This window comes from Chiloscyllium plagiosum, chromosome 34 (genome assembly GCF_004010195.1).
Source record: "Chiloscyllium plagiosum isolate BGI_BamShark_2017 chromosome 34, ASM401019v2, whole genome shotgun sequence".
NCBI classification, from domain to species: Eukaryota; Metazoa; Chordata; class Chondrichthyes; order Orectolobiformes; family Hemiscylliidae; genus Chiloscyllium; species Chiloscyllium plagiosum.
The window spans coordinates 42,621,658-42,648,145 of record NC_057743.1 but is presented as its reverse complement, the minus strand read 5'-3'; the positions used below and the strand labels follow the sequence as shown (position 1 = coordinate 42,648,145).

General features: G+C 44.1%; 1 protein-coding gene and 1 long non-coding RNA gene across 2 annotated transcripts; one reads left to right on the top strand and one right to left on the bottom strand.

Annotated features, from left to right (window-relative positions):
• The first annotated feature begins 6,085 nt into the window (after positions 1 to 6,085).
• On the top strand, positions 6,086 to 10,082 carry fam43b (family with sequence similarity 43 member B). Its single transcript, XM_043676357.1, has 2 exons — positions 6,086 to 7,035; positions 8,690 to 10,082. The coding sequence occupies exon 2, from the start codon at positions 8,695 to 8,697 to the stop codon at positions 9,640 to 9,642; it is 948 nt and encodes a 315-aa protein (XP_043532292.1). The 5' UTR covers positions 6,086 to 7,035; positions 8,690 to 8,694; the 3' UTR covers positions 9,643 to 10,082.
• An 8-nt stretch (positions 10,083 to 10,090) lies between these two features.
• Positions 10,091 to 25,015, bottom strand: LOC122540485. The gene is made up of 3 exons (XR_006309320.1): positions 24,864 to 25,015; positions 13,223 to 13,349; positions 10,091 to 11,317 (listed from the first exon to the last, which is right to left on the bottom strand). It is a non-coding gene; the product is annotated as an uncharacterized LOC122540485 (long non-coding RNA).
• Positions 25,016 to 26,488: the final 1,473 nt, after the last annotated feature.

Sequence of the window (26,488 nt, the reverse complement as noted above, 5' to 3'; positions counted from 1 at the left end):
ACTTGACCAGTTCGGTCAGCAGAAGTGTTTCTTGTATGAATATTGTTAGCAGCTTCTGGGAACTTGGATCAGAAGAGGACTGAACACAAAACTAGTGCAAATTAGTAACATTTTATTAATTATGAAATAATATACTGAAGCAGGGCAGAGAAGGTAATGGTACTTCATCTCTTCATCCATCAAGTCTCAGTTATATGTGACCTGCTTGCGATCTGACATCATTAATGTTAACATTGAATACTGCTATTAATCCCAATCATATATTAAACTATTTTCAGTTTCATCCTATTCCCATTTCCACCAATCCTCTACACAACTTCCAGAAGGTTCTTAACTCTCTTGGAGGAGGTGTAGGATGTATGTGCTGCCTTATTCTCATCTGGGAAAGGCAAAGTATTGGCAGGGTAAGGTCACAGCTTGTCTCAACTGCTGGTAACTGTGCTCTGACAATGATGACGGTCTCTTTCTCCTTCTCTGTAGTGCTTAGGTTTTCTTTACAGAAAGGAATTTCTGTATTTGATTTCAGTTGTTGCAGTTACATGTCATTGGTGGTTTCTTCAAAAAGCATTTGATTCTCCTTGAATGAGACAACAAAACACTCAACATTATTGCTGCTGTTGTCAAAGCGTATTGTGAAATCTAGGACCTCTACTTGCAATAAATCATCAGCATCAATGGCAGCTTCATTCCCTTTTGCCCCTTCCTGAAAATTAAGGGCTAAAATTTCATCCTGTGATTGGCTGCCTTCATTTGGTGCCTTGTGTTCCAATTACTTCTAAGCTTTGCATAATCCTCCTGTGGTCAAGAGGATGGGATTTCTTCCGTGAAGACTGATTCAGGATTAGCTACAGCTGGTAAATAAAAAAGATTCAAAGCTACACAAGTGTCTCTATTTAATAAAGAACAATGTTGATAAGGAAAGATATTAATCATATCAGGATTCTCTCTCTTTCGTTATAGTAGAATGTAGCCTGCATCTGCCCTCATGCTGTTATTGAGAAATATCTCAGCCAGAGTTTGAACATAAGGTGGGTTGGTGAAATTCAGACTTCCACAATGCTGCACCTGAATGATGGTATACATCTAGTCCTGGATACAATTTAGTTTACTTGACATTAACCATGATATCTGTAAACCAGAAATTGTCATTTGGATCTACTACTTTTCTTGCTCTTCAGGTTCCTCTACTTTTTGGACAGTTGTGAACTAGAGTGATCTATTATAAAACATTTTCTCACAGATGGAAGTCTTCAAATGCTGCTTCAGCAAACCACTTTTAACATGCCTCTCATGGCCTGCATGGCAATCAGTTTTAGTAGTTGGCCAGGTTTAGTGTGGTGAGGAGACAATGGTGGTGACTATGCCCTCTGCCTTCCTGTTCTGCTTTCCTCTAGGTGCTCTGGTATCACACTTATTCTCATGCTTAGAAGGGGTTTGTGACAGGAAATTGTGAAGGAAATTGTAATCTTTGATGTTTATTCTCTGCCATTAAAGTAATTCAGGTTTAATGATGAACCCTGGGTACCTGATAAATTTGTCCCAGCCTCTAAGAGCCCCCTTCTGTATCCTGTAGTACAAAATGAAGGCTTTGATGATCTGTTAACCCATGTGTTTTTTTAATCACAGGGCTGTCTTCCACCCAACTCTGATCTTTATCTGACTCTAAGTGAATCTGAAGACATTCTGGTAGCAATTCAAGCAGCAATATTGGACTGTCAATGATATGGCTTGGAATTGCAGATGCTCTGGTTAAGCTATGGGATCCTCTGCTGTCCCGTACAGTTCACATTGGCTGTTGTCAGGTGAGCTTCTCATCTACATGCTATTGGTGGCTTTCTCAAGTGTGTTCTTGTGGCTTTTAACTTTCCCATACTCTGACAGAGTCAGCTTGGATTCCTTGCAGTTTCCCTTTCTCAGGTCTGATTGCTGTGAAGGCCTCAAAATCCTTCACCCACCAGCCCCTGCTGCTGCTGAATGCCTCTTTAGGACTTTATTGCTGGTGTTTAATGCTTGCCTCCATGTCTAAGTGTCATTAGCAGCTTCTGCAAGGACTGTACATGATACCAATGCAAACTAATAGTATTTATGAACAATTTGAATTTGAATTTGAATACATTAAAGACAAAAGAGTAACTAGGAAGAGAATAGGGCCCTTTAATGATCAGCAAGGCCACCTATCTGACGAAAGGCTGGAGCTGGGTGAAATACTAAATGAGTATTCACATCAGTATTCACTGTGGAGAAGCTAGAGAACTTGGGAAAATAAATAGCAATATCTTAACAAATGTCCATATTACAGAGGAGGTGATGCTAGATGCCTTAAAATGCATAAAGGTGGATAAATCCCCAGGACCTGATTAGGTGTACCCTAAAACTTTGTGGGAAAGTAATGGCTGAGCCTCTTGCTGAGATATTTGTATCATAGATAGCGAGCAGTGAAGTGCAGGAAGCTTGGAGGTTGGCTAACATGGTGCCATTATTTAAGAAAGGTGGTAAGGAAAAACCAGGGAACCATAGACCAGTGAGCTTGAAGTCAGTGATCGGGAAGTTGTTGGAGGGGATTCTGAGGGATAGGATTTACATGTATTTGGAAAGGCAAAGGATAGTCATTTATCTCTGTGCATGGGTAATTATGCCTCACTAACTTGATTGAGCTTTTTGAAGAAGTGATGAAGAAGACTGATAAAAGCAGAGCAGTGGACATTGTCTAATGGACTTCAGTAAGGTGTTTGATAAGGTTCCGCATGGTAGACTGCTCAGTAAGGTTAGATCACATGGAGTACCTGGTGAACTAGCCATTTGGATACAAAATTGGCTCGAAGGTAGGAGACGGAGGGTAGTGATGGAAGGTTGCTTTTGGGACTGGAGGCCCCTGTGACCAACAGTGTGCTGCAGGGATCAGTTCTGGGTCCAGTACCTTTTGTCATTTATATAAATAATTTGGATTTTGATTAGGAGGTACACTTAGTAAGTTTACGGATGACACCAAAGTTGGTGGCGTAGTGGGCAGCAAAGAAGGGTACCTCAGAGTACAGCAGACCTTGAGCAGATGGGCAGATGGGCTGATGGGCCAAGGAATGACAGATGGCATTTAATCCAGATAATTGGGAGGTGCTACATTCAGGCATATCAACACAGGACTTATACACTTAATTGTAAGCTCTTGGAGATTGTTACCAAACAAAGACACCTGGGGTGCAGGTCCATGGTTCCTTGAAAGTGGAGTTGCAGTTAGACAGGATAGTGAAGAAAGCATTTGGTACACTTGCCTTAATTGTAGTGCTCCAAAACCTAGTGCTTCCAAATAAATCTGTTGGATTATAACCTGGTGTTGTGTGATTTTTAACTTTGTACACCCGAGTCCACCTCCGAATCTTGCCTTAATTAGTAAGTGCATTGAGTATAGGAGTTGGGAGGTCATGTTGCAGCTGTAGAGGACATTGGTTTGGCCACTTTTGGAACACTGCCTACAATTCTAGGCTCCTTGCTGTAGGAAACTTGAAAGGATTCAGAAAAGATTTACAGCGATTTGCCAGGGTGGGCGGGTTTGACTTATTGGAAGAGGCTGAATAGGCTGGGGCTGTATTCCCCGGAACGTTGGAGGCTGAGGGGTGACCTTATAGAGGTTTATAAGATCATGAGGGGCATGGATACGGTGAATAGTCAAGATCTTTCCCCAGGGTAGGGGAATCCAAAACTAGAAAGCATATGTTTAAGATGAGAGGGCAAATATTTAAAATAGATCTAAGGCACAAGTTTTTCATGCTGAAGGTGGTGATGTGAGGATTGAGCTGCCTGAGGAGGTGGCGGAGGCTCTTACAATTACAACATTTAAAAGACAGCTGGATGGGTATATGAATTGGAAACATTCAGAGGCATATGGGCCAAATGTTGGCGAATGGGATGAAGTTAGTTTAGAATGTCTGGTCAGCATGGACAAGTTGGACCAAAGGGTTTGTTTCTGTGCTGTACATCTCTGTGACTTTAATTTAGGTAGAGAAGGTTGATACCTGGATTTGCTTCCATCAAGTCTCAGCTTCATGTAGCTTGTACATTATCTGACATCAGTGATAATACACTCTTACCCAATAGTATTTCATTCTTACATCACATTATCAAACTATTCTTCATGATAAACACTGAAGCCCCTCATCCAGAGTATATTCTGTGTCCTTGTCACTCTCACTGCTTTTTCTAATTGGCATTCAACTTGGAGGAATACTGATTCATCAGCTGAGATGGGGGAGTAGATCGTAATCAGATGGATGTTCACTTTCCTATGTGTTACCTGATGCAATGAGACTTCAAGGGGTCAGGAGTCAATGTTGAGGACTTCCAGGGTAACTCCCTCCCAACTGTATGCCAACTCTGGTGGGACAGGACATATCTACAGATAGAATCATAGAATCACTACAGTGTGGAAGCAGCCCATTTGGTCCACATCGACCCTCCAAAGAGCATTGCACTCAGACCCATCCCCAAACCTGTAACCACACATTTCCCATGGCCAATCCACTTAACCTGCAGATCTTTGGACTGTGGGAGGAAACCAGAGTGCCTCTAGGAAATCCATACAGACATGAGGAAAAGATTCAAGCTCCACACAGTCACCCAAGGCTAAAATCAAACCCGTGTCCCTGGTACTGTGAGGCAGAAGTGCTAACCACTGAGATATAGTGCCATACCAGAATGGTGATGGTGATGTCTGGGACATAGTCACACTCATCAAATCATACCTTACAGATAATATCAGTCTGAGTAGTCTGTGAGACTGCTCTCCCAGTTTTGGCACAAAATCCCTGATGATAGTAAGGAGCACCTTTCAGGGTCAATAAGTCTGCTCTTGTCATTTCCAGCGCGTAGGTCAGTACCAGATAGTCTGTCTTGTTTCCTCCCAGAAAACTGCACACTACAAAAAAAATGTTGGTCCAGATTTTTAAGTTATTTGTTCAATAATATATCTGCTATGTTACCAATTCATGATTGGTATATTGTAAATTTGTGTTCAAAGAACTCTAATTCATTAAGCTCTGATTTATACCACAATGTCTTCAGAATTGCAACACATAAAAAATGCTTCTTGATTGATGTTAATGTATTCTAGCAAGACAGGACTCTCGCCTCAGAAAGCAAACTAACTTTTCTGAGCCTCTGCAATTGTTCAGTGAAAGGAAAATTTATTTACACCACCTCTCCAAGGAGAAAGGGTCGGATAACACGAACGTGGATTCACAATTCTATTAGAAGCTTTTAGTGAAAGCATGAAAATGAAAATCTATGACCTGTGAGTGGCTGGGGGGTGCTCTGATCAGGCTAAATGATCCTTTATGATAATCTCTATTACTTGAAATGAGTAGAGAGGGAATTATCAGGTAGAGTGATACATTTAGGAAGATGACACCATGTATATGATTCATTCAATTTCTGATTGGCACCAATAGTGGTTACAATTACACTTTCAACATTAAAGTTACTTCTTAGCTTCTAAACTTATATAAAATTATAAAACAAAAAAGAATCATTTTCTCTCACCATTTTCAAAGATAGTTCCTAACTATTTTGCAAATGAAATGAAAGGCACTAATACTACCAACTGATAACATAATTTCACATCCCAATGTGCAATGTGTGACTCCCAAAGAACAATGAGAGGGAGGAAAGGAGGATGTTAAAAGAGGACAGAGGCTGAATCCTTAGAAGAGAATTCCAGTGATGAACCATGAAAATCAGAGATATACAAGAGGTGAGGGTAGCACAACTAACCTGGAAGTTTCCAGGGCTGGTGGAGATGACAGGGATAAGGGGGTGGGGGGGGGAGCATGTTTTTTCTCCTTTATACATTCACAGGATAAGGCTGTAGCTGTCTAGGTGGCATTTATTGTTAAGAGTCAACCATATTGCTGTGGATCTGGAGTCACATGTAGTCCATACCAGAAAGGATGGCAGTTTCCTTCCCAAGATGGAATTAGTGAACCAGATGAGGTTTTCCTGACAATCAATTCATGGTCCACTCGGATTCGAACCCGGCTCTGCGGGATGTTATCTGGATTACCAGGCCGGCTGTAATACCACTACCTAGCGGTATGGAAGGAGGATGCAGTGGAGTGACTGGGAAACAGGAGAGCAGGGTTTGAAATTGAGTTTCCAAAGGCAAGCAGTAGAGCTGAGTGATGAGCAGAGGGTAATGAGAAGGACCTGGTGCCATGGAGACTGAGATTTCCCAGTGTGGGAGGGAACCTGGCCTACCGCAACTGCAGCCAGCGATTGTGAGGGTGATACAGAACTCAGGGAGGGTTTGAGCTCTGGATACCCGAGGGTGCGGACAGACACACACACACAAACCGGAGCGGGAGTGGGCTGGAGCGGAGAGCTCCGGATTTAAGTTGACCTCGGCAGCAGTTGGCGAATCCCGGAGACTAGGAACCTCGTGAAAACCCTGGGAAACCAGTGCATTGGACAAGCGCCTACATCTGATAGCCATCAACCCGGAGCCGCTGCAACGGGAATCGAGCAGATCCCATTGGGATCCCTGAATCACAGAGACTGGATCATTCCCCCTGATTACCCAGCGGCAAGTGAAGCCGGACACTGTCAGATTCCCGGTTCCTCCCTGTTTATTCAAGCGGAACCTGTCCATGGAATTCCATCCAAACTCGGAGCGGTTCCCTGGGAATGGAGACCGCGCTCTGGGAAAGCCTTCCTGCTCTCAGGAAGTTTGCAATCCGGGCAAACTTTAAGGAGCAGCTCTCCGGTTACAGCGGGACCATTCGGCCCGTCCGGCTCATCCTAGGTTGAGCGGAAGGGCAGGGAAACCGAGAGAGGGCTCCCCCCGGGGCCGGCTGGGGTTATATTCCCGGGAAGGTGCGGGGTTGGGGTGAGGATGTGAGGATGCTCCAGGAGCTGCTGGAAGAACCGAGCTCCTCCCCTCCCCTCCCCTCACCGTCCCCGTGAGCAGGCGGTTCCTGAGCGGCGGAGGGAGGCGGGGACTCAGTGCAGCAGCAGCAGCAGCGGCGACGGCACTCTCTGTGTCTCTGTGTAAGGGTCTGTGTGTGTGGGGGGTGAGGGTCTGTGTGTGTTGTTCTGTGTGTGAGGGTGCGTGTCTCTCTGTGTGTGAGGGTCTCGGTGTGAGTGAGGGTCTCTGTACGGGTGAGGGTCTCTGTGTGTGAGGGTGCGTGTCTCTCTGTGTGTGAGGGTCTCGGTGTGAGTGAGGGTCTCTGTACGGGTGAGGGTCTCTGTGTGTGAGGGTGCGTGTCTCTCTGTGTGTGAGGGTCTCGGTGTGAGTGAGGGTCTCTGTACGGGTGAGGGTCTCTGTGTGTGAGGGTGCGTGTCTCTCTGTGTGTGAGGGTCTCGGTGTGAGTGAGGGTCTCTGTACGGGTGAGGGTCTCTGTGTGTGAGGGTGCGTGTCTCTCTGTGTGTGAGGGTCTCGGTGTGAGTGAGGGTCTCTGTACGGGTGAGGGTCTCTGTGTGTGAGGGTGCGTGTCTCTCTGTGTGTGAGGGTCTCGGTGTGAGTGAGGGTCTCTGTACGGGTGAGGGTCTCTGTGTGTGAGGGTGCGTGTCTCTCTGTGTGTGAGGGTCTCGGTGTGAGTGAGGGTCTCTGTACGGGTGAGGGTCTCTGTGTGTGAGGGTGCGTGTCTCTCTGTGTGTGAGGGTCTCGGTGTGAGTGAGGGTCTCTGTACGGGTGAGGGTCTCTGTGTGTGAGGGTGCGTGTCTCTCTGTGTGTGAGGGTCTCGGTGTGAGTGAGGGTCTCTGTACGGGTGAGGGTCTCTGTGTGTGAGGGTGCGTGTCTCTCTGTGTGTGAGGGTCTCGGTGTGAGTGAGGGTCTCTGTACGGGTGAGGGTCTCTGTGTGTGAGGGTGCGTGTCTCTCTGTGTGTGAGGGTCTCGGTGTGAGTGAGGGTCTCTGTACGGGTGAGGGTCTCTGTGTGTGAGGGTGCGTGTCTCTCTGTGTGTGAGGGTCTCGGTGTGAGTGAGGGTCTCTGTACGGGTGAGGGTCTCTGTGTGTGAGGGTGCGTGTCTCTCTGTGTGTGAGGGTCTCGGTGTGAGTGAGGGTCTCTGTACGGGTGAGGGTCTCTGTGTGTGAGGGTGCGTGTCTCTGTGTGTGTGAGGGTCTCGGTGTGAGTGAGGGTCTCTGTACGGGTGAGGGTCTCTGTGTGTGAGGGTGCGTGTCTCTGTGTGTGTGAGGGTCTCGGTGTGAGTGAGGGTCTCTGTACGGGTGAGGGTCTCTGTGTGTGAGGGTGCGTGTCTCTGTGTGTGTGAGGGTCTCGGTGTGAGTGAGGGTCTCTGTACGGGTGAGGGTCTCTGTGTGTGAGGGTGCGTGTCTCTGTGTGTGTGAGGGTCTCGGTGTGAGTGAGGGTCTCTGTACGGGTGAGGGTCTCTGTGTGTGAGGGTGCGTGTCTCTGTGTGTGTGAGGGTCTCGGTGTGAGTGAGGGTCTCTGTACGGGTGAGGGTCTCTGTGTGTGAGGGTGCGTGTCTCTGTGTGTGTGAGGGTCTCGGTGTGAGTGAGGGTCTCTGTACGGGTGAGGGTCTCTGTGTGTGAGGGTGCGTGTCTCTCTGTGTGTGAGGGTCTCGGTGTGAGTGAGGGTCTCTGTACGGGTGAGGGTCTCTGTGTGTGAGGGTGCGTGTCTCTCTGTGTGTGAGGGTCTGTGCGCTGCTCCCTCTCTCTCCCTCACTCTCTCTCTCTGTCACACACAGACACCATGCTGCCCTGGAGAAAGAGCAAGCTGGTCCTGTTGGATGAGGAAAACCAGGCGAAGGCGAAGAGTTTACCGGGCGGCGGTTTGAGCTACAGCTCGCTGCTGTCCTCCTTGGTGCGGGCATGTCCTGGCATTTGGCCTCAGTGCCCGCTGCCCAGGCTCGGTACCATGTTCAGGAGCAGGCGGCAGAAGCTGCAGCTGACCCGGGACGCCCCGAGCTACACGGTCTGGTACCTGGGTAACGCAGTGACCTTCACCGCCCGGGGGGAAGGCTGCACCGAGCAGGCAGTGGCCAGAATCTGGGCACGGTGTGAGCAGGGCACGGCGGGCACCAAGATGAAGCTCACCATTGGCCCCCACGGCATCCGGATGAGGCAGGCGGAATACAAATGCAAACAGAGCGGCCACTTGTACCTTCTGCACCGGATCACGTACTGCGCGGCGGACGGGCAGCGGCGGCGGGTGTTAGCTTGGGTTTACCGGCACCAGGTGAAGCACAAGGCGGTGGTGCTGCGATGCCATGCGGTGCTGCTGTGTAAAGCCGCCCGGGCCCAGGAACTAGCGGCTCAGCTCCAGCAGCTCTCCCGCTCCGCCTTCGCCGACTTCAAGCGGCTCAAACGGCAGGACGATGCCCGGCACCGGCAGCAGCAGCGGCTCGGCCAGGGCATGGTGCCCCTGGTGCCCATCAGGAAGCTCCTCAACAGCCAGTGCCCATACCGACCTCCCCTGGAGCGGGCCCGGAGCGGCCTCAGGTTAATGCCCATCGCTGAGGATGTGACCGGGGAGGAGCAGGAGGAGCGCGGGCTGGAGCCTGGCACTGACTCTGGGATCACCAACGTGTGCCACCAACTCAGCTCCTGGCACATCGACCCCTCCCTGCACCAGCCACCCCGCCTGTACCCTCTCCCCTTGGGCCAGGCACTAGGCACAGCCCGGGAGCGGGTGGACTGAGAGGGTGGGGAGGGGGGACAGAGGGAGAGGGAGATGGAGAGGGGTCTGTCAGTCTCCTGCCCTCCCGGGGGGTAGGGGGAAACGGCCCTGGGCACTATGGGACCCACCCCCTGCAACAACCCGCGGGTGGGATAGCAGAGCAAGGGCTGAACTCCCCCAAACCCCCTCAGCCACAGCAGCGGAGTTGGGGGAAGGGAGGTGGTACCTGTTGAGAGCCGGGTAAAGGGAAGGGGCAGATTGCAATAAGCCGGGGGTGGGGGAGGGGGGAACCGGCCACCCACCCTCGTGGTAAGGAATATTCACCCACATTGTCTCTCTCCACCCCCGTGGCCCAAACCGACAAATAGACTAATATATAATCCACTTGGTGAAAGTGAGGACTGCAGATGCTGGAGATCAGAGTCTAGATTAGAGTGGTGCTGGAAAAACACAGCAGGTCAGGCAGCATCCGAGGAGCAGGAGAATCGAGGTTTCGGGCAAAAGCCGTTCAGGAATCCAGCACCACTTTTCCAGCACCTCTCTAATACATAATCAAACCGATAGCTTCCCAACTCAGGGTTTGTCCGGAGAGTGATATTCACTGAGGGTGGGAAATATTAGAGACAGGATTCCCTGGGACACTGTTACTGGGAGAGAGTCTGTCACTACACAACCTGGGGCATCGCTCACAGAACACTGTTCCTTATTCCCCATACCCGCTGCTACAAAGTGATCAAATTGTCATTTCAACACGAAGCCCAACCCAGCCTTTGTAAAGTACCGCTTCATGGGGTAAGCGGGGGTAAAAGGTACATTATACACGGGGCTTTGTGATATGAATAGTCTTACAAACTATTCAATTCTTTTTACATTAACTAATTTGGTGATAGTTATTGTTGACTGTAACTTACACAGTCCGCACACTCATTCCCAAATCTCCCCAATGGGACAATCACCTGCTTTACACCCAGCCCCTGGTTAGAAGCAGCCGCTCGGTCAGGGTTTATACAACTCCGTCTTCTTCTCTACCTGCGATGACACGAAGATCGACGTCTCTGTTATCGGGAATGTCAGATATTGTAGAGAGTTATTTTGTCAACGAGAGTTCTGTCTGATTCTCCCTAAACTTTGGGAAAGTGTCCTTGTCCTCTCCTCTCCTCTCCGGGCCCTCACCTTCCAAACTAGCTCTGGCTCAGTGCTGTTGCTACATCTGCATAACTGTGTTTGCTGGGTATAGAATATTATTTCAATTTTGCATGTCAGTGCACATCAACATTCAATTCCCTGAACAAGAAAGGTTAGGCGCTTTTAATTCTGAGCTGGGCCAAAACCCCAGGTGTTAAAGTGAAAGATCTGATTTCAGAATAATGCAGGAGTGTTCTAACTCCACCACCTGAGATGTGTATATACAATGTCCACAAATAAAATAATTATTTCTTGGTTTCTCTGTGTAACTTCCCTTTCTCTCGGATGTTTTGTTTTGGAAAACATTATGCAGATTCATTGACAGAGTTCCCTATCCCGGTCTGGGATATCTCTCCTCTGATTTTCTAAATGCTGAGTACCAGCCGCTGATGGAGCTGAGCCGTTAACTTTGTTTCTCTCTCCACAGATGCAGCCTGACCTGCTGAGTTTCTCCAGCACTGTCTGGGGACAGAGCTGCGGTCCACAGCCCAGGCTCCCAGCTTGCATTTACCTGGATTTAATGAGAGGGGAAAACGCGTTAAGACGGCGCTGATTTGAGCTTCTTTTGGCAGTTTTGGAAAAGTGTACAAACGCCCGGCGCCTCGCAACTTTTGGATGACAATTATTTCTGTGGGATCTTTATTCAGTGTTAAATTTGTCTTTTATCCCGACGAAGGATTCCATTTCTGGACCTTCTTCTTGCTGTGTTTTTTTTTGGTCATTCCGCAGCTCGAAGTGAACCGAGTGTTTATCTCAGTTTGTGTCCGCTCTGGGTTCCGCCATCTCTGGGTGTCGGGGGTAAATGCCGGTGGGTATTGTCCACCTCCTGGCCCCTTTCCGAATGAGCAACTCACGGGGGTATCGATGGCTGATCGAATTCTGCCGAGTGTTTAAGGTGGACGGCTCATTGGAGAGCTGTCTGCAGAGGTAGGACAGCCTTCAATGAGACAGCGAGGAAGTTCACTCAGGCCTGGGCTTCTAGAAGAATCCTCCTGTCAATGGGGAACGGGTTCATTTGGCCGCAGTGCTGTGGTCTACAGCCGGGCTCGGTAAATCCAGCAAACCCAAAGCCCTTTACCCTTTGGGGCTGGTTTTAGAATTCTCGGCTAGCGGAAAATGCGGACCCACCACTCGCCGTGCAGCTTGGTCAGGAGCTATGTACCACCGGGCGGGAGGGTCTGTCCCGGGATTGGGACTGTCCCTGACAAACCGCAGCCAGGCGTCAGACTAACGCTAACACAGTTTAAACTGCCCTCCATTGGACTTCACCGACTGGGGCATGCTCCAGATAATTTGTTAACTAACACTTAAACAGCCTTCCGAAATTCTGATTAACACTTAGAAATTTCAATGTCATTATATTTACCCCGTATACAACAATTCACAGAATGTACGATGTCACTTGGAATACTTAAACACCGCAATGCAGCTGCCAAAACAGCTCCCCAAAATACTTTATATGGACAAATGTAAAATATTCCACTCAGTTATTAATATCTTAAAGTCTGCATCTTTAAAAATGGCCTAACAATTTTTCAATGACAATACTTAAAGTGTGCACACCATAGGACAAAAGGGAAGCCTCTCGCCCCATTCCAGCATTCCAATAAACCGGGACTGGGTTTATTTCTCGGAGTTTATAAGAATGAAGGCAGACCTCATAGAAGCCCATAACATTCGAACCTGGCTAGACAGCGAGAAAGGAGAGACCTGATGGGATGGAGAGTCCCGAACCACCAGTCACAATCTGAGGGTACGGGGAACTATTTGGGACTGACATGAAGAGAAATGGCTTCAACCCAAAGGGTGGGGAGCCTGTGGAATTCACTACCACGAAAAACGGCTGAGGCCAGACTTTTGAGTGTTTTCAGGGAGGAGTGAGAGATAGTTTTTAGAGCTAAAGGGATCAAAGGGGACTGGAGACTGGGTTGGATGATGGACCATAACACTGTTTATGGTGGAAGAGGCTGGAAGGGTCAATGCTGCTGTTATTTTCTATATTTCTATCTGCTCAGCATGGCTCCTTAACCCTTACCACCCATAACCTAACAGAAATTGATCAATCTCAATTTCAAATTTCCAATTGACCTGGAAGCTGAACAGCTTTTTGTGGAGAGGAGTCGTTTTGGTGACTGTGGCCTCTCTATTTTAGGGAGATGATGTGTGGAACTACAGTGACAAGATCAGAACAAAGAAAGGAACTTGGAGCAAGCAGGCTGAGTGATTGAGGTTTGATTTCTTCTTCATTCCTGGTGTTCTCATTTGTAGGAAGTAAAAGCATAAATTTGATAAACTGAAATAATATCAGAAACTGCTGGAAATCCTCAGCAGATCAGGTAGTATCTGTGGAGAGAAATATTTGGCTCAGGTTGGTGACCCATCATCTTAGTTTTGAATTTTACAAACTGTCTCTTACCTTCTGAATTGGTTTCCAGATGTTAATTAGCTGTGTCTGAATTTAATCACAACAAGCTCCAAGGAATCAGGCTGTTAGGGATGGATGGGAAATATTGAGCAAGTCAGCCATGGCCATATCTTCTGAACTAATGAAACAAAAAACAGAAAAGGATCAATTGGCTTTTCTCAGGAGAAACAAAGACTGAGGAGTGACCAAATGAAGGCTTTTAAAATGAAGTCATTTGAGAAAATGGATAAAAAGACAAGAGCATAACTAAAGACCAGCAATTTGAGATGGTCCACGAGAAATCCAATGTGAAGTCAGGAGAAATATCTTCATCCAGACAGAGTGGAGAATGAGGAACTCGCTCCCACAGTGAGTGGTGGAAGTGAAGTCTTTCAATGCATTTCAGGGGAAGCTAAACAAGCAAATGAGGAAGAAGGGAACGGAGTGATGATACACTTAGATGAGAAAGACATGTGGAGCTTTCAGTGGTATGTAAACACCAATACGGATTGGATGGGGGTGAATAGCCTGATTACTGTTCAACCTAATCAATCCTATGTAATAATTGGGAAAGCATGTCTGAAGAGGAAACATTCATATTTTTTCAAGATAATTTCTGATCTTATTTTTGAAATGCTTTGCTGACCTTTCTGTTGTTGACCACACCCTAAAGGAGACAAGGTAAGGTGCAGTAACCAACAATAAACACATGTCTGCCACTAGCAAGTGATGCTGTTATTTGATTTGATTTATTTATTGTTGCATGTACCTAAGTACAGGAAAAACTTTGTTTATGAGATGGTACAGGCAGATCATAGCAAGCAAGGACATACAGATCATAGGATGAAAAAAAATTAGACAGAGGCATACAAGTTACATCACACTAGGCAAGACCAACCTTGGTAAGATCAGTATTATTTAAAGTTAGAGAATCCATTCATCACTCTAATAACAACCAGAAAGAAGCTGTTCCTGAACCTGCTGGTACATATGTTCAAGCTCTGTATTTTCTGCAAAGTTACAAGGATAATACTTTTGCACACTATATATATATCAACCTGCATCTACTTGCTTGACTATAGCTATGTTAGAAACATGCACATTTCATGATTATTTATTTAACAACTCAGTCGAGAAGCATGCATTCAGACAGGGCAGCTGAAGAATTATCTAACTCTGGAAAAGTAGAGCCATATTTTTTTAGCATTTTGCAATGAGGTGGATGAATCAATCTGTGTTGAATCTACTTTTATGCTGATTGCTGCCATAACCAGGATTAAAAGCATGAAAATCAGTACAGAATTGGTTGCAGAGAAAGCTCCTGTGATGTGTCAGATTTTCACCAAGGTATTCCTAAACAGATAGTCTGGAAATGACTTAAATGTGTTTACAAAAAAAAATCAACTGAATCCAGATGGAAAAAAAAAATCACATTGCATTAATTTCTAGTTGGTTGGTAGGGGATTAAATGTTTTTCAGTTGATGCTGTTGACTGTCCGCAGCTGGTTTCTCAAGTCTAAAATTTTTCATGTCATTTTGTTGGCACTGACATCTGAAATAGAAATTTTGGTGTCATTTCATAATAGCTTAGGGAAAGATCATTTGATTCTCAGAAGTTGATCTCATAAATCAACCAATAGGCAAACACACAATGTATAATAGCTACTTGACATCAGAGCTGTGATTCAAAACATTTGTGCACACAAACACAAATGCACAGATGCTAGATTAGATTAGATTAGATTACAGTGTGGAAACAGGCCCTTCGGCCCAACAAGTCCACACCGAACCCGGGTCTCAGGCGCTGTGAGGCAGCAGTGCTAACCACTGTGCCACCGTGCCGCCCATGCTACTGGAAACCCATTTGCATTCCAGCTGTTAGAATCATCGTCAGAGAAATTCTGCTGCTTTCTTTGCAACTTTACTGAGCAAATCAGTAATAGTTGAACTGCCAAGAAAAGATAATGACAAGAACTTTCTCCAATTGTAAAATCAGCATCCATACTGGTAGTGCCCAAAACAAGGCTATATATACATGTTTATCACCAGATGATAACTAAGTTGTTAATTTTGACTTCTTCTCTAAACCCATCACAAAGGCATCACCAGTGTTTTTCAGCAATATCCTAGCTACATCAGTAATTATTACAAATCTCAGTAGCTTAAGGCATCACCCATGGCAACCAGGATGATAGGCAAAGACAGCACAAACAGTTGCCACAAAAAGAAAAATGTGCAGATCCACAAAGTAACAACACCTGTTTGATGAATACCAACATTCTTCCTCCATAAGCACAATAATATGTTTAAACAGTGGCTTTATAATAGGACTGCTCTCATGTTGAATCCTTCCACAATTTAGAGACAAGGTTTTGAAGATGTCATAAAATAAAAATGTGCATTCTTATTATATAGCCAAATGAAAATTTCCCCAGACATTTGTATTAAATATTGTCTTTTTCAACAAAAAGCTATTTTGGTTAAAATGCACAGAAATAATTCTTACATCAAGTTTATATTTATCATATTTATGCCACATCTCCCCAGTCACGCAAATATTTGGCTTCTTTTTATCAGTCGTGTACCAGTTTTCCCCCTTTCACTAACAAATCTACTAACCCTCACCCCACTTCAGCTGATTTCGGACATAGCTGGTTACAGTGAGGCAAATCGATGCTGTGAAATTGTGAACAGGTCCAATATTCATGTGACTAGTATTGCCTTTTGTCCTCTGTTTCTCATACACACTAAAGGATCTGGTCCATTATTGATTTTTGTCTTTGTCTCAAGTTCTACTATTTTACCGAAACAATGGCAGAGTCACTTTTATTGTAACACTGGAGTTCAGCAATTTATTGTGAATATGTTAATTGTTCAGACTCCAGAAAGCTGTTCAGTTACATCATGATATAGGAATAAGAATGAAACAGATTGTTTTTATGCATTATGCTGACTCAGCATCTTGTTGTATATGCTTTTGTTCCCTTACATTGTATAATCTATCATAGAATTGACAGAAAATTTAGGGATACAGTGATGTTAAAAATGTAATTTTCTACTTTTCGAAGTATCAAGATTATTGTAGATGTCCTTACATTACTCAATGACTTATATAGTGTACCACAATTATGGATTCATTATGAAGCTGACCCATTAATAAACATCTAAGATTTAATCCAGAAGGAACAAGCCCTGTTCTCAAAAATTACAGCTGGCTGGAACATAACAGCACATGTTCCAGGCTTCATTCCTTGCAGTCTTTCAGGCCTGGCAGAGTGAATCACAGAAATGTTAGGGTGCAGAATAATCCATTTATATGTACCAATCTATATGAGCATATATAACCAGCAGCAGCTGTCCACACTGGAGAGACAACAACAGCATTCATATTATTTTAAATAGAAGTGTTCCCAAATGTTATTTTTCTCTCATAACATTCACTCTTCAGACAGATAATTTTTAAGGAGTATCCAGCATGATTTTAAAGTTCTACCCTGAGACTCAATGATTCTGAACAGCTTTGGTGCTGAACTCTTGAAAGCAGTGTTTGCTCTTTGAATTTTTTTAAAAGATATACAAGCGAGCTAGCTAGCTATATTCCCAGGAGTTAAGTAAAAGCAAACTTTTGCCTTTCTTGACTTTCCTGTTATTCTTCTCAACATTTCCTTATCTTCTTTTGAAGCTCCAGTTATAACTGACTGTATTTGTTCCCAGAAAGTGAGGACTGCAGATGCTGGAGATCAGAGTCGAGAGTGTGTTGCTGGGAAAGCACAGCAGGTCAGGCAGCATCTGAGGAGCAGGAGAATCGACATTTTAAGCATAAGCTCTTCTTCAGGAATAAGCCCTTCATCAGCCCTGATGAAGGGCTTATACCAAAACGTCGATTCTCCTGCTCTTTGGATGCTACCTGACCTGCTGTGCTTTCCCAGCAACACACTCTCAACTCTATTTGTTCCTTACATTCTTACTGTGCTAATCATGAATCTAATTCATTAGTTCACAACACCTTAAAACAGTGGAATTCCTCAACTTCCTCAATCTTCTCCCTCTTGCAATATTTAGAGTCGTGGGTTGCATTGCTTATTTCATATTATTCAAGTTATTTTGTCCTTTTTCTTGATATTTACACGTTTTTGAATGGATTTTTTTATACAACACTGAAACAGTATCAAATGAATTTATAACAGACATAATGTATGGTTTCAAACTATAACCTCATCCCAGAAATCTGCTACATTTTACATTGACTGGATGTTTTGATTCCATTTGATGTCTTTTGGGTATATAGAGGAACCTCAATTATCCGAATGGCACGGGCGGGGAGTATTTCATTTGGATAATTAAATGTTCGGATAAACGAACACCAGATAACACAGTTTAGTCAAGCATCGGGATCTTGCGATCTTGTTTGGATAATCTGAAATTCGGATAATCGACATTTGGATAATCGAGGTTTCTCTATAGATTGTTTTCTTTGTATTGTAAAAGAGAAAGCACATCTCTGCAATTACAATTGGACAGATCTGTGAGGTAATCATGTCTCCATCAGTAAGTTCCCTTTTTTAATTCAATACTTTGATTTATTTCGGCTGTTTCTGCTCCAATATTTACATACGAAGTTAGTAATATTGCCAGAGGGAAGGCCTTTGAGGCACAGTGGTAATGCCCCTACCTCTGAACAGGAAACCCAACCTGACATCCCCCTGTTGAAGAGGTTTATCACAATATCACTGAACAGATTGCTTATAGAAAAATATTGCCAGAGGGTCCTGGTTGAAGCCTCACTGCCCCAGTTGTGGACCATATCATGTCCAAACAGGTTGACTAAAATAATTGAGATGTCATATTATTTCTACCATTAGTTAAGATCAGGGTGGCTGGTGAGACTTGGAGAAGAGCAATGAGGTGAAAGGGAAATAGATTCTTAAAAACTTGTACTGATTGGTTTCCTCCATTTTATGAAATACCATAAAGCAAAGCCATTGATTCCCCAGTGACAATACTTCACAGATTTTCAAAATAAAACATAGATTAAATTAATAAGAATTAAATTGAGAGCCAATGAGAGTTCTTTGAACCCATACCAGGGAATCTAACAAGACAGTGCCAGAACTCCCAAAGATATAATCCATTGTCTGTTTTCAATCATTCACACAGCCTTTGTTTTTGCACTTTTTTTTTGTCCGTTGGCTTCTTACTGGAGCTCTGCAGGGGTTGGGGCTATTAATAGATTCACAACAGAATTTCCGGGCTAAGAAGATTAAAAAGGGGACATAAATTTAAGGTGAAGGGTGGAAGGTATAGGGGGGATGTCAGGGGTAGGTTCTTTACCCAGAGAGTGGTGGGGGCATGGAATGCGCTGCCTGTGGAAGTGGCAGAGTCAGAATCATTGGTGACCTTTAAGCGGTAATTGGATAGGTACATGGATAGGTGCTTAAGCTAGGACAAATGTTCGGCACAACATTGTGGGCCGAAGGGCCTGTTCTGTGCTGTATTGTTCTATGTTCTATGTTCTATGTTCTAAAAGCAACTTCAGTCAGAGTCCTGGTCCTGGAGGTCCAGTTTGACGGATGTGAATCCAAATATTTCTGCTTGGTTATCTTAATTACTGTAGTTTGAGGGGAAACACAGACTTAAAATAGAGAACATACGATTGTCAGGCCCTTTCTAAATTTAGCTGATAGTTATGCAAATTATTCAAATTAATGAATCCCATGCAAGTGTTTAGAGGCATTTCATCAGTTTGGAATAGTCAAATCAGGGAAGAGTCAGCTGGGAGTTATAAGGAGAAAATAGTCAGGTTCGTTAACTCCAAGAATGGTAACAAGAACAATTTGTGAATAAAATCTACTTATATTTAAAATTTAGTTTTCGAACTTGTAAACCATACCAGTTTTCCTTCTATCAAAGAGTTTACATTATCAAATATTGAATGCAATCACATAAAAGGGTTCTTGGGCACTTGATTTCCCCATCAGGTTGCTCCCCCATTCAAAAGAGGCAATATTTAATCTGTACATCACTCTGTTTGCCATCTTTTCATATCCCTGGATACCTTTTCCTCATAGATAAAAACGATGTTGAACCCATTCTTGAAAGCTCTAATTCTCCCCTGACTGCACAGCTTTCTGGGGAAGGGAATTTGACATCTTTGTGAAAATGTAAATCCTTTGTGTGGAAATATGAATCCTTATTTTACAAATGAACAGCTAATTTTAAAATTGTTCGCCTTTGTTCTGAATGTCCCATCAGAGGGAATAGAGATTCTCTCTATCTACAGATTATGTTACAGCAAAATCTAATACTTTTTTACATACACATAGAACATGGAACAATACAGCACAATACAAGTCCTTCAGCCCACGATGTTGTGCCAAGTATTTATCCTAATCTAAGATCACCCTAACCTACACACCCCTTAATTTACTGCCATCCATGTGCTTGTCCATTAGTCACTTAAATGTCTCCAATGTCTCTGACTCTACCTCCACCACTGGCAGTGCATTCTGCACACCCACCACTCTCAGCATAAAAAAAACCTACCTCTGACATCTCCCCTATACCTTCATCCAATCACTCTAAAATTATGACCCCTCATGACAGCCATTTCTGCCCTGGGGAAAGGTCTCTGGCTATCTACTCTATCTATGCCTCTCATTACCTTGAACACTTCTATCAAGTCACCTGTCTTTCTCCTTCTCTCCAAAGTGAAAAGCCCGAGCTCGCTCAACCTCTATTCATAAGCCATGCCCTCCAATCCAGGCATCATCCTGGTAAATATCCTCTGCATCATCTCTAAAGCATCTACATCCTTCCTATAATGAGGTGACCAGAACTGGACACAATATTACAAGTATGGTCTAACCGGAGATTTATAGAGCTGCAGCAAAACCTCGTGGCTCTTAAACTCAGTCAGTCTTTTATTGAAAGCCAAAACACCATACGCCTTCTTAACAACCTTATCAACTTGGGTGGCAATTTTGAGGATCTTTGTACATGGACCCCAAGATCCTGCTGTTCCTCCACACTGCCAAGAATCCTATCTTTAACCCTGTATTCAATGTTCAAATTTGACCTTCCAAAATTAATAATTTCACATTTATCCAGGTTGAAATCCATCTGCCACTTCTCAGCCCAGCTCTGCACCCTGTTAATGTCTTGTAGCCTGCAACAGCCCTCAACACTATCAACAACAGCACTGATCTTTGTGTCATTGGCAAACATACTAACCCACCCTTCCACTTCTTCATCCAAGTCGTTTATAAAAGCTACAAAGAGCAGAGGCCCAAGAACAGATCTCTACAGGATACCACTGGTCACCGACCTCCAGGCTGAATACTTTCCATCCACTATCACTTGCTGTCTTCTTTTGGCCAGCCAATTCCTAATCCAGACAGCCATATTTCCCTGTATCCCATACCTCCTAATTTTCTGGATGAGCCTACAGTGGGGAACCTTATCAAATGCCTTACTGAAATCCGTTTATACCACATCCATTGCTTAACCTTCATCAACTTGTCTCGTCACATCCTCAAAGAACTCATTAAGGGTGTGAAGCATGACCTGCCCCTCACAAAGCCATGCTGACTATCTTTAATCAGACTATGTTTTTCCAAATAGTCATAAATCCTATCTCTCAGAATTCTTTCCAGCATCTTGCTTACCACAGGTGGAAGACTGACTGGTTGTAATTCTCAGAGATTTCCCTATTCCCTTTCTTGAACAGAGGAACAACATTCGCCGCCCTCCAATCATCTGATACCAGTCCCGTGGACAGTGAGGATGGAAAGATCATCGCCAGAGACACAGCAATCTCATTCCTCGCTTCCCGTAGTAACCTTGGATATATCTGGAGACTTGTCTATCTTGATACTTCCCAGAATTTCCAGCGCATCCACTTTGTTAATATCAATCTGTTCAAGTATATTAACCTAGTCTACCAACTAGGTCCCTCTCTCTAGTGAATACTGCAGAGAAAAAATCATTTAGGGCCTCCCCAACCTCTTCATACTCCAGGCACAAGTTCCCTCCACTATCCCTGATTGGTTCCACTCTCTGTCTGATCATTCTCTTATTCCTCACATACATGTAGAATGCCTTTGGCTTTTCCCTAATCCTTCCCGCCAAAGCTTTTTCGTGCCTCCTCCGAGCTCTCCTTAGTCCATTTTTGAGTTCTTTCCTAGCTACCCTGTAATCCACTAAAACTGTGCCAGATCCTTGCTTCCTCAATCATAGGTAAGCTTCCTCCTTACTCTTGACAAGAAGCTCGTCTTCTCTTGTCATCCAAGCTCCTTCGCCTTACCATTCCTTGCCTGTCTCAAGACAAAGTTATCCAATACTCGCTACAAGTGCTCCTTAAATAGCCTATACATTTCTGTTGTGCATTTCCCATAGAACAACTGTTCCCAATTTATACTCCATAACTCTGTCTAATAGCAGCATACTTTCCCTTCCCCCTTTCTATCCTCTCTATGGCAATGGTAAAGGTGAGACAGTTATGAGGAGTCGAAGAGTGTGGCACTGGAAAAGCACAGCCTCTCAGGCAACATCTGAGAAGCAGGAGAATCAACGTTTCAGGCATAAGCCCTTCACCAGGACCCTTCATCAAGTAGTTGTGGTCACTGTCACCAAAACGCTCTCCTACCGAGAGATCTGACAGCTGGTCTGGCTTGTTGCCTCGCACCAAATCCAATATGGCCTCCTCCCTAGTTGGCCTATCTACATATTGAGTCAGGAATCCTTCCTGGACACACCTGTTTAAAATCGGCTCTATCGACACCATCTACACGAAGGAGGTTGCAATCAATATTGGGGAAGTTGAAGTCACCCATAGCAATAACTCTTTTATGTTTGCACCTTTCCAAGATCTGCTATCCAATCTGTTCTTCCATCCCTCTGCTGTTATTGGGGGGGTCCATAGAAAACACCCAATAAAGTGACTACTCCTTTCCCGTTACTGACTTCCACCCATACTGACTCAGTAGACAAACCCTCCTCAATAACCTCCCTTTCTTCAGCTATGATGCACTCTCGAATTAACAATGCTACTCACCTCCTCTTTTATGCCCCTCCCTGATCTTTTTAAAAGATCTAAACTCTGGAACATCCAGCAACCATTCCTGTTCCTGTGAAATCCATGTCTCCATTATGGCCACAATATCGAGTTCCAAGTATTGATGGAACATAGAACATTACAGCGCAGTACACAGCCTTCTTCCCTTGATGTTGTGCCTACCTGTGGAACTAATCTGAAGGCCATCCAACCTACACTATTCCATTCTCATCCATATGCCTATACAATGACCATTTAAATGCCCTTAAAGCTGGCGAGTCTACTACGGTTGTAGGCAGTGTGTTCCACACCCCTACTACTCTCTGAGTAAAGAAACTACCTCTTACATCTGTCCTACATCTATCACCCCTCAATTTAAAGCTATGGCCCCTCATACTAGCCATTGCAATCTGAGGAAAAAGGCTCTCGCTGTCAAACTTATCTAACCCTACGTCTCAATTAAGTCACCTCTGAAACTACTTCTCTCTAACGAAAACAGCCTCAAGTCCCTCAACCTTTCCTCATAAAACCTTCACTCCAGGCAACATCTTAGTAAATCTCCTCTGACCCCTTTCCAAAGCTTCCACATCCTTCCTATAATGGGGTGACCAGAACTGAACACAATACTCCAAATGCGGCTGCACCAGAGTTTTGTACAGCTGCAGCATGACCTCATGGTTCCAAACCTCAATCTCTCTACTAATAAAAGCTAACACACCATATGCCTTCTTAACAACCTTATCAACCTGGGTGGCAACTTTTAAGGATCTATGTATCTGGACACCGAGATCTCTCTGCTCATCTACACTACCAAGAATCTTACCATTACCTCACCCTTTTCTGCATTAACCTCCATTTGCCACCTCTTAGCCCAGTTCTGCAGCTTATTTATGTCTCTCTGTAACCTACAACACTTTTTGCCACTATCCATAACTCTACCGACCTTAGTGTCATTTGCAAATTTACTAACCCATCCTTCTTTGCTCTTATCCAGGTCATTTATAAAAATGATAAACATCAGAGGACCCAAAACAGATCCTTGCAGTACCCCACAAGTAACTGAAATCCAGGATGAATATTTCCCATCAACCACCACCCTCTGTCTTCTTTCAGCAAGTCAATTTCTGATCCAAACCACCAAATCACCCTCAATCCCATGCCTCCTTAATTTGTGCAATAGCCTACCATGGGGAACCTTATCAAACACCTTACTAATATCCATATAGACCACATCAACTGCTTTACCCTGATCCATCTGTTTGATCCATGCTCTAAGTTCATCATTCTTATTCCTGCCACTCCTTGCATTGAAACAGACACATTTTAACATATCCTTTTGCCCTATCAACTGTGTATCCTTCCTGACAGACATTCTATTTCTGCTTATTCAACAACTAACCTCTCCTCTGATCTGTAGCTCTTGTTCCCATCCCCTTGACAACCTTGTTTACACCCTCTCGAAGTGCTCTAACAAATCTCCCACCCAGGATATCAGTGCCCCTCCAGTTTAAGTGCAAGCCATCCCTCATGTACAATTCCCACCTTCCCCAGAAGGCACGCCAATGATCCACGTATCTGAAGCCCTCCCTCCTGCACCAGCCCTATAGCCACGTGTTTAGCTGTACTCACTCCCTGTTCCTTGCCTAACGAGGACGCAGCACCAGTAGTAATTCTGAGATTACTTCTCTGCTTGTTCTGGTTTTTAGCTTCCAACCTAACTCCATGAAATCACCTTTTAGATGCTCATCCCATTTTACTAGCTATATCATTGGTGCCAATGTGCACCATGATTTCTGGCTGTTCACCCTTCAGAATCTTGTAGACTCGATCAGAGATATCCCGGATCCTGGCACCTTTGAGGCAACATACCTTCCGGAAGTCCCGTTCACAACCACAGAATCTCCTGTCCATTCCTCTAATTATTGTGTCTCTATCACTAGCGCTTTTCCATTCTGCCCCCTTCCTTTCTGAGCCACACTGCCAGGATCAGTGCCAGACACCTAACAACTATGGCTTTCTCTGGTAGGTCGTCCCTCTCAACAGTATCCAAAACAGTATACATTTTATTGAGGGGAACGGCCACAGGGGATCCCTACACACTATCTGCCTGTTCCCTTTCCATCCCCTGACAGTAACCCATCTGCCTTTTTCCTGCACCTGAGGTGAGACTATCTTCCTGTAATTCGTCTCTTTTACCCCCTCCAACTCTGGAATGATCCAAAGTTCATCCAGCTCCAGCTCCAGTTCCCTAACACGGTTTTCGAGGAGCTGAAATTGGGTGCACTTCTCTCAGATGAAGTCAGTGTGGACACTAGTGGTGATCCTTACCTCCCACATCCAACAGGAGGAGCATGTCACTGTCCTAACATCCATTCCCGCTATTCTGAATTCTCAAAGAGACTACTGAAAAAACTAGTAACCTTACCGAATTGGAGCACAGAACCTTTTTTTGGTTAGAGGAGGATGGGTGAGAGACACTACCTAAGTAAGTAAAGCAACTGCCCAAATACATTACCTCACTTACTCAGCAGTCCCATGTCCACTCATGCTCAGCGTGCACTCTGCTTAATCATGAGATAAGTTATTAAAGGATTATTTTACCTTCCCAGCAGTCTCCTGGTCTTCACTTTCACTACTCCCACTGCTGCTGCAAAAATGGAGCAGCAGCGGGAACTACAAAACATGTCAGATTAGGATTTGGTTTGATTTCATATCATTTATGTTGTTTCTATCAAATGGCTTAAATTGCACATTTTCAGAAGTCTCTGGGGAATGAATGACTTTTCGCAATAAAACCTTTGTCAGCAAGGGATGCTGAACAAGGAGGAATGGTCTCCTTTGATAAGAGAGTAACAAGCACCACCTGCCCTTGCATGTGGTAGAGTCTGCGCGTCACATGTTGGACTTATCAGCCATTCCAGAACCCACCGAACCACAGCAAAAGGAGTTCATCTCTGATCGTGAGGAGCTACAAAAAAGGATGCAAGGGAGATAAGAGAATATAAAATAACACAAACAAACAAGCCAATGGTGAACAGTTCAGTTAGAAAGAACTCCTTTCATGCAGTGCCTGACTGCAGTCTTTAAAAGATTTTCATCTTTCCTTCACAATGTAGAGTGACTGACACAAACAAAAGAATGATCAAATATCTTCCATTTGTCCAGTGCCTTTAATATTGTAAAATGTCCCAAGATGATTAGAGAAGCATATAAACAAAATATGACACCACTCATCATAAGAATTAGGTCAGATGGCTGAAAGCTTAACTGAAGAAGTCAGTTTCAATGAATATTTGAAAGGGGAACAAGGTGGTGAGGTTTAGTTCCAGAGTCTGATGCCTAAGCAACTGAAGGCATGGCAACAAATGGTGAATAGATTAAAATGACGATGCTCAAAGTGCAGAATTATTTAACACAAATGTTATATTCTCTCTCCAAGGGGGACAATATTGCTTATTTCTCTGTTTGGCATTTGCTCAGTCAAACTCAATACCATTTATCTGCACTCAAATCTTATGCTTTTATGCCTTTTCACATTAAACCCCATCAGTCATAGTTTTGCCTGTTCTTATTTACAAAAATTTTGGAAAATTCTTAATTTGGTGTTACGTGAAAACTGACATATATAATTCCCTCCTCATTCATCTCAGTTAATGATTTGTGATTGAGGCAAAAAAATCTAAGGCTCTGGAACAGATTCTGAGGAACATAACATGTCACATTGCTGCTTCATCCCAACCCTATCTCCTACTTCCCCCAACCATTTAATTTATTAAAAAGCCTCTATGTCACTTAATAATCAAAAACATAGATTCCTTTTTTTGAAGCTTGGATGCATTAATAATTCCATTAGTTTAAAATATGTTAAGTTTCACAAAAGTATTCACACATACATATTTTCTGCTTTATTTCAGCAGTAATTTCAGTTAACTGAGTCTTATTAATGAAATTTGTTTTCCCACAGGTTAAAATATCAGATAGTTCATATGTGAAAAGATCCCACTGACAACATATTGTTGACAAGACTCCAAGGAGAAAGAGGAGCTGTACTTAGCAGAGAGGCCAATCCAGAGAGGATTGGAAGCCAAACTAAAGAAAATAAGAGCAAATAATGTACACACCAAATAAAGACAGATTATTCTTTACATTTCTTTGAATTTTATGAAATATTAAACTTTATTGTCAATTTATTTAAGATTCGCAGGCAACTGTTCAATAAACTCTTC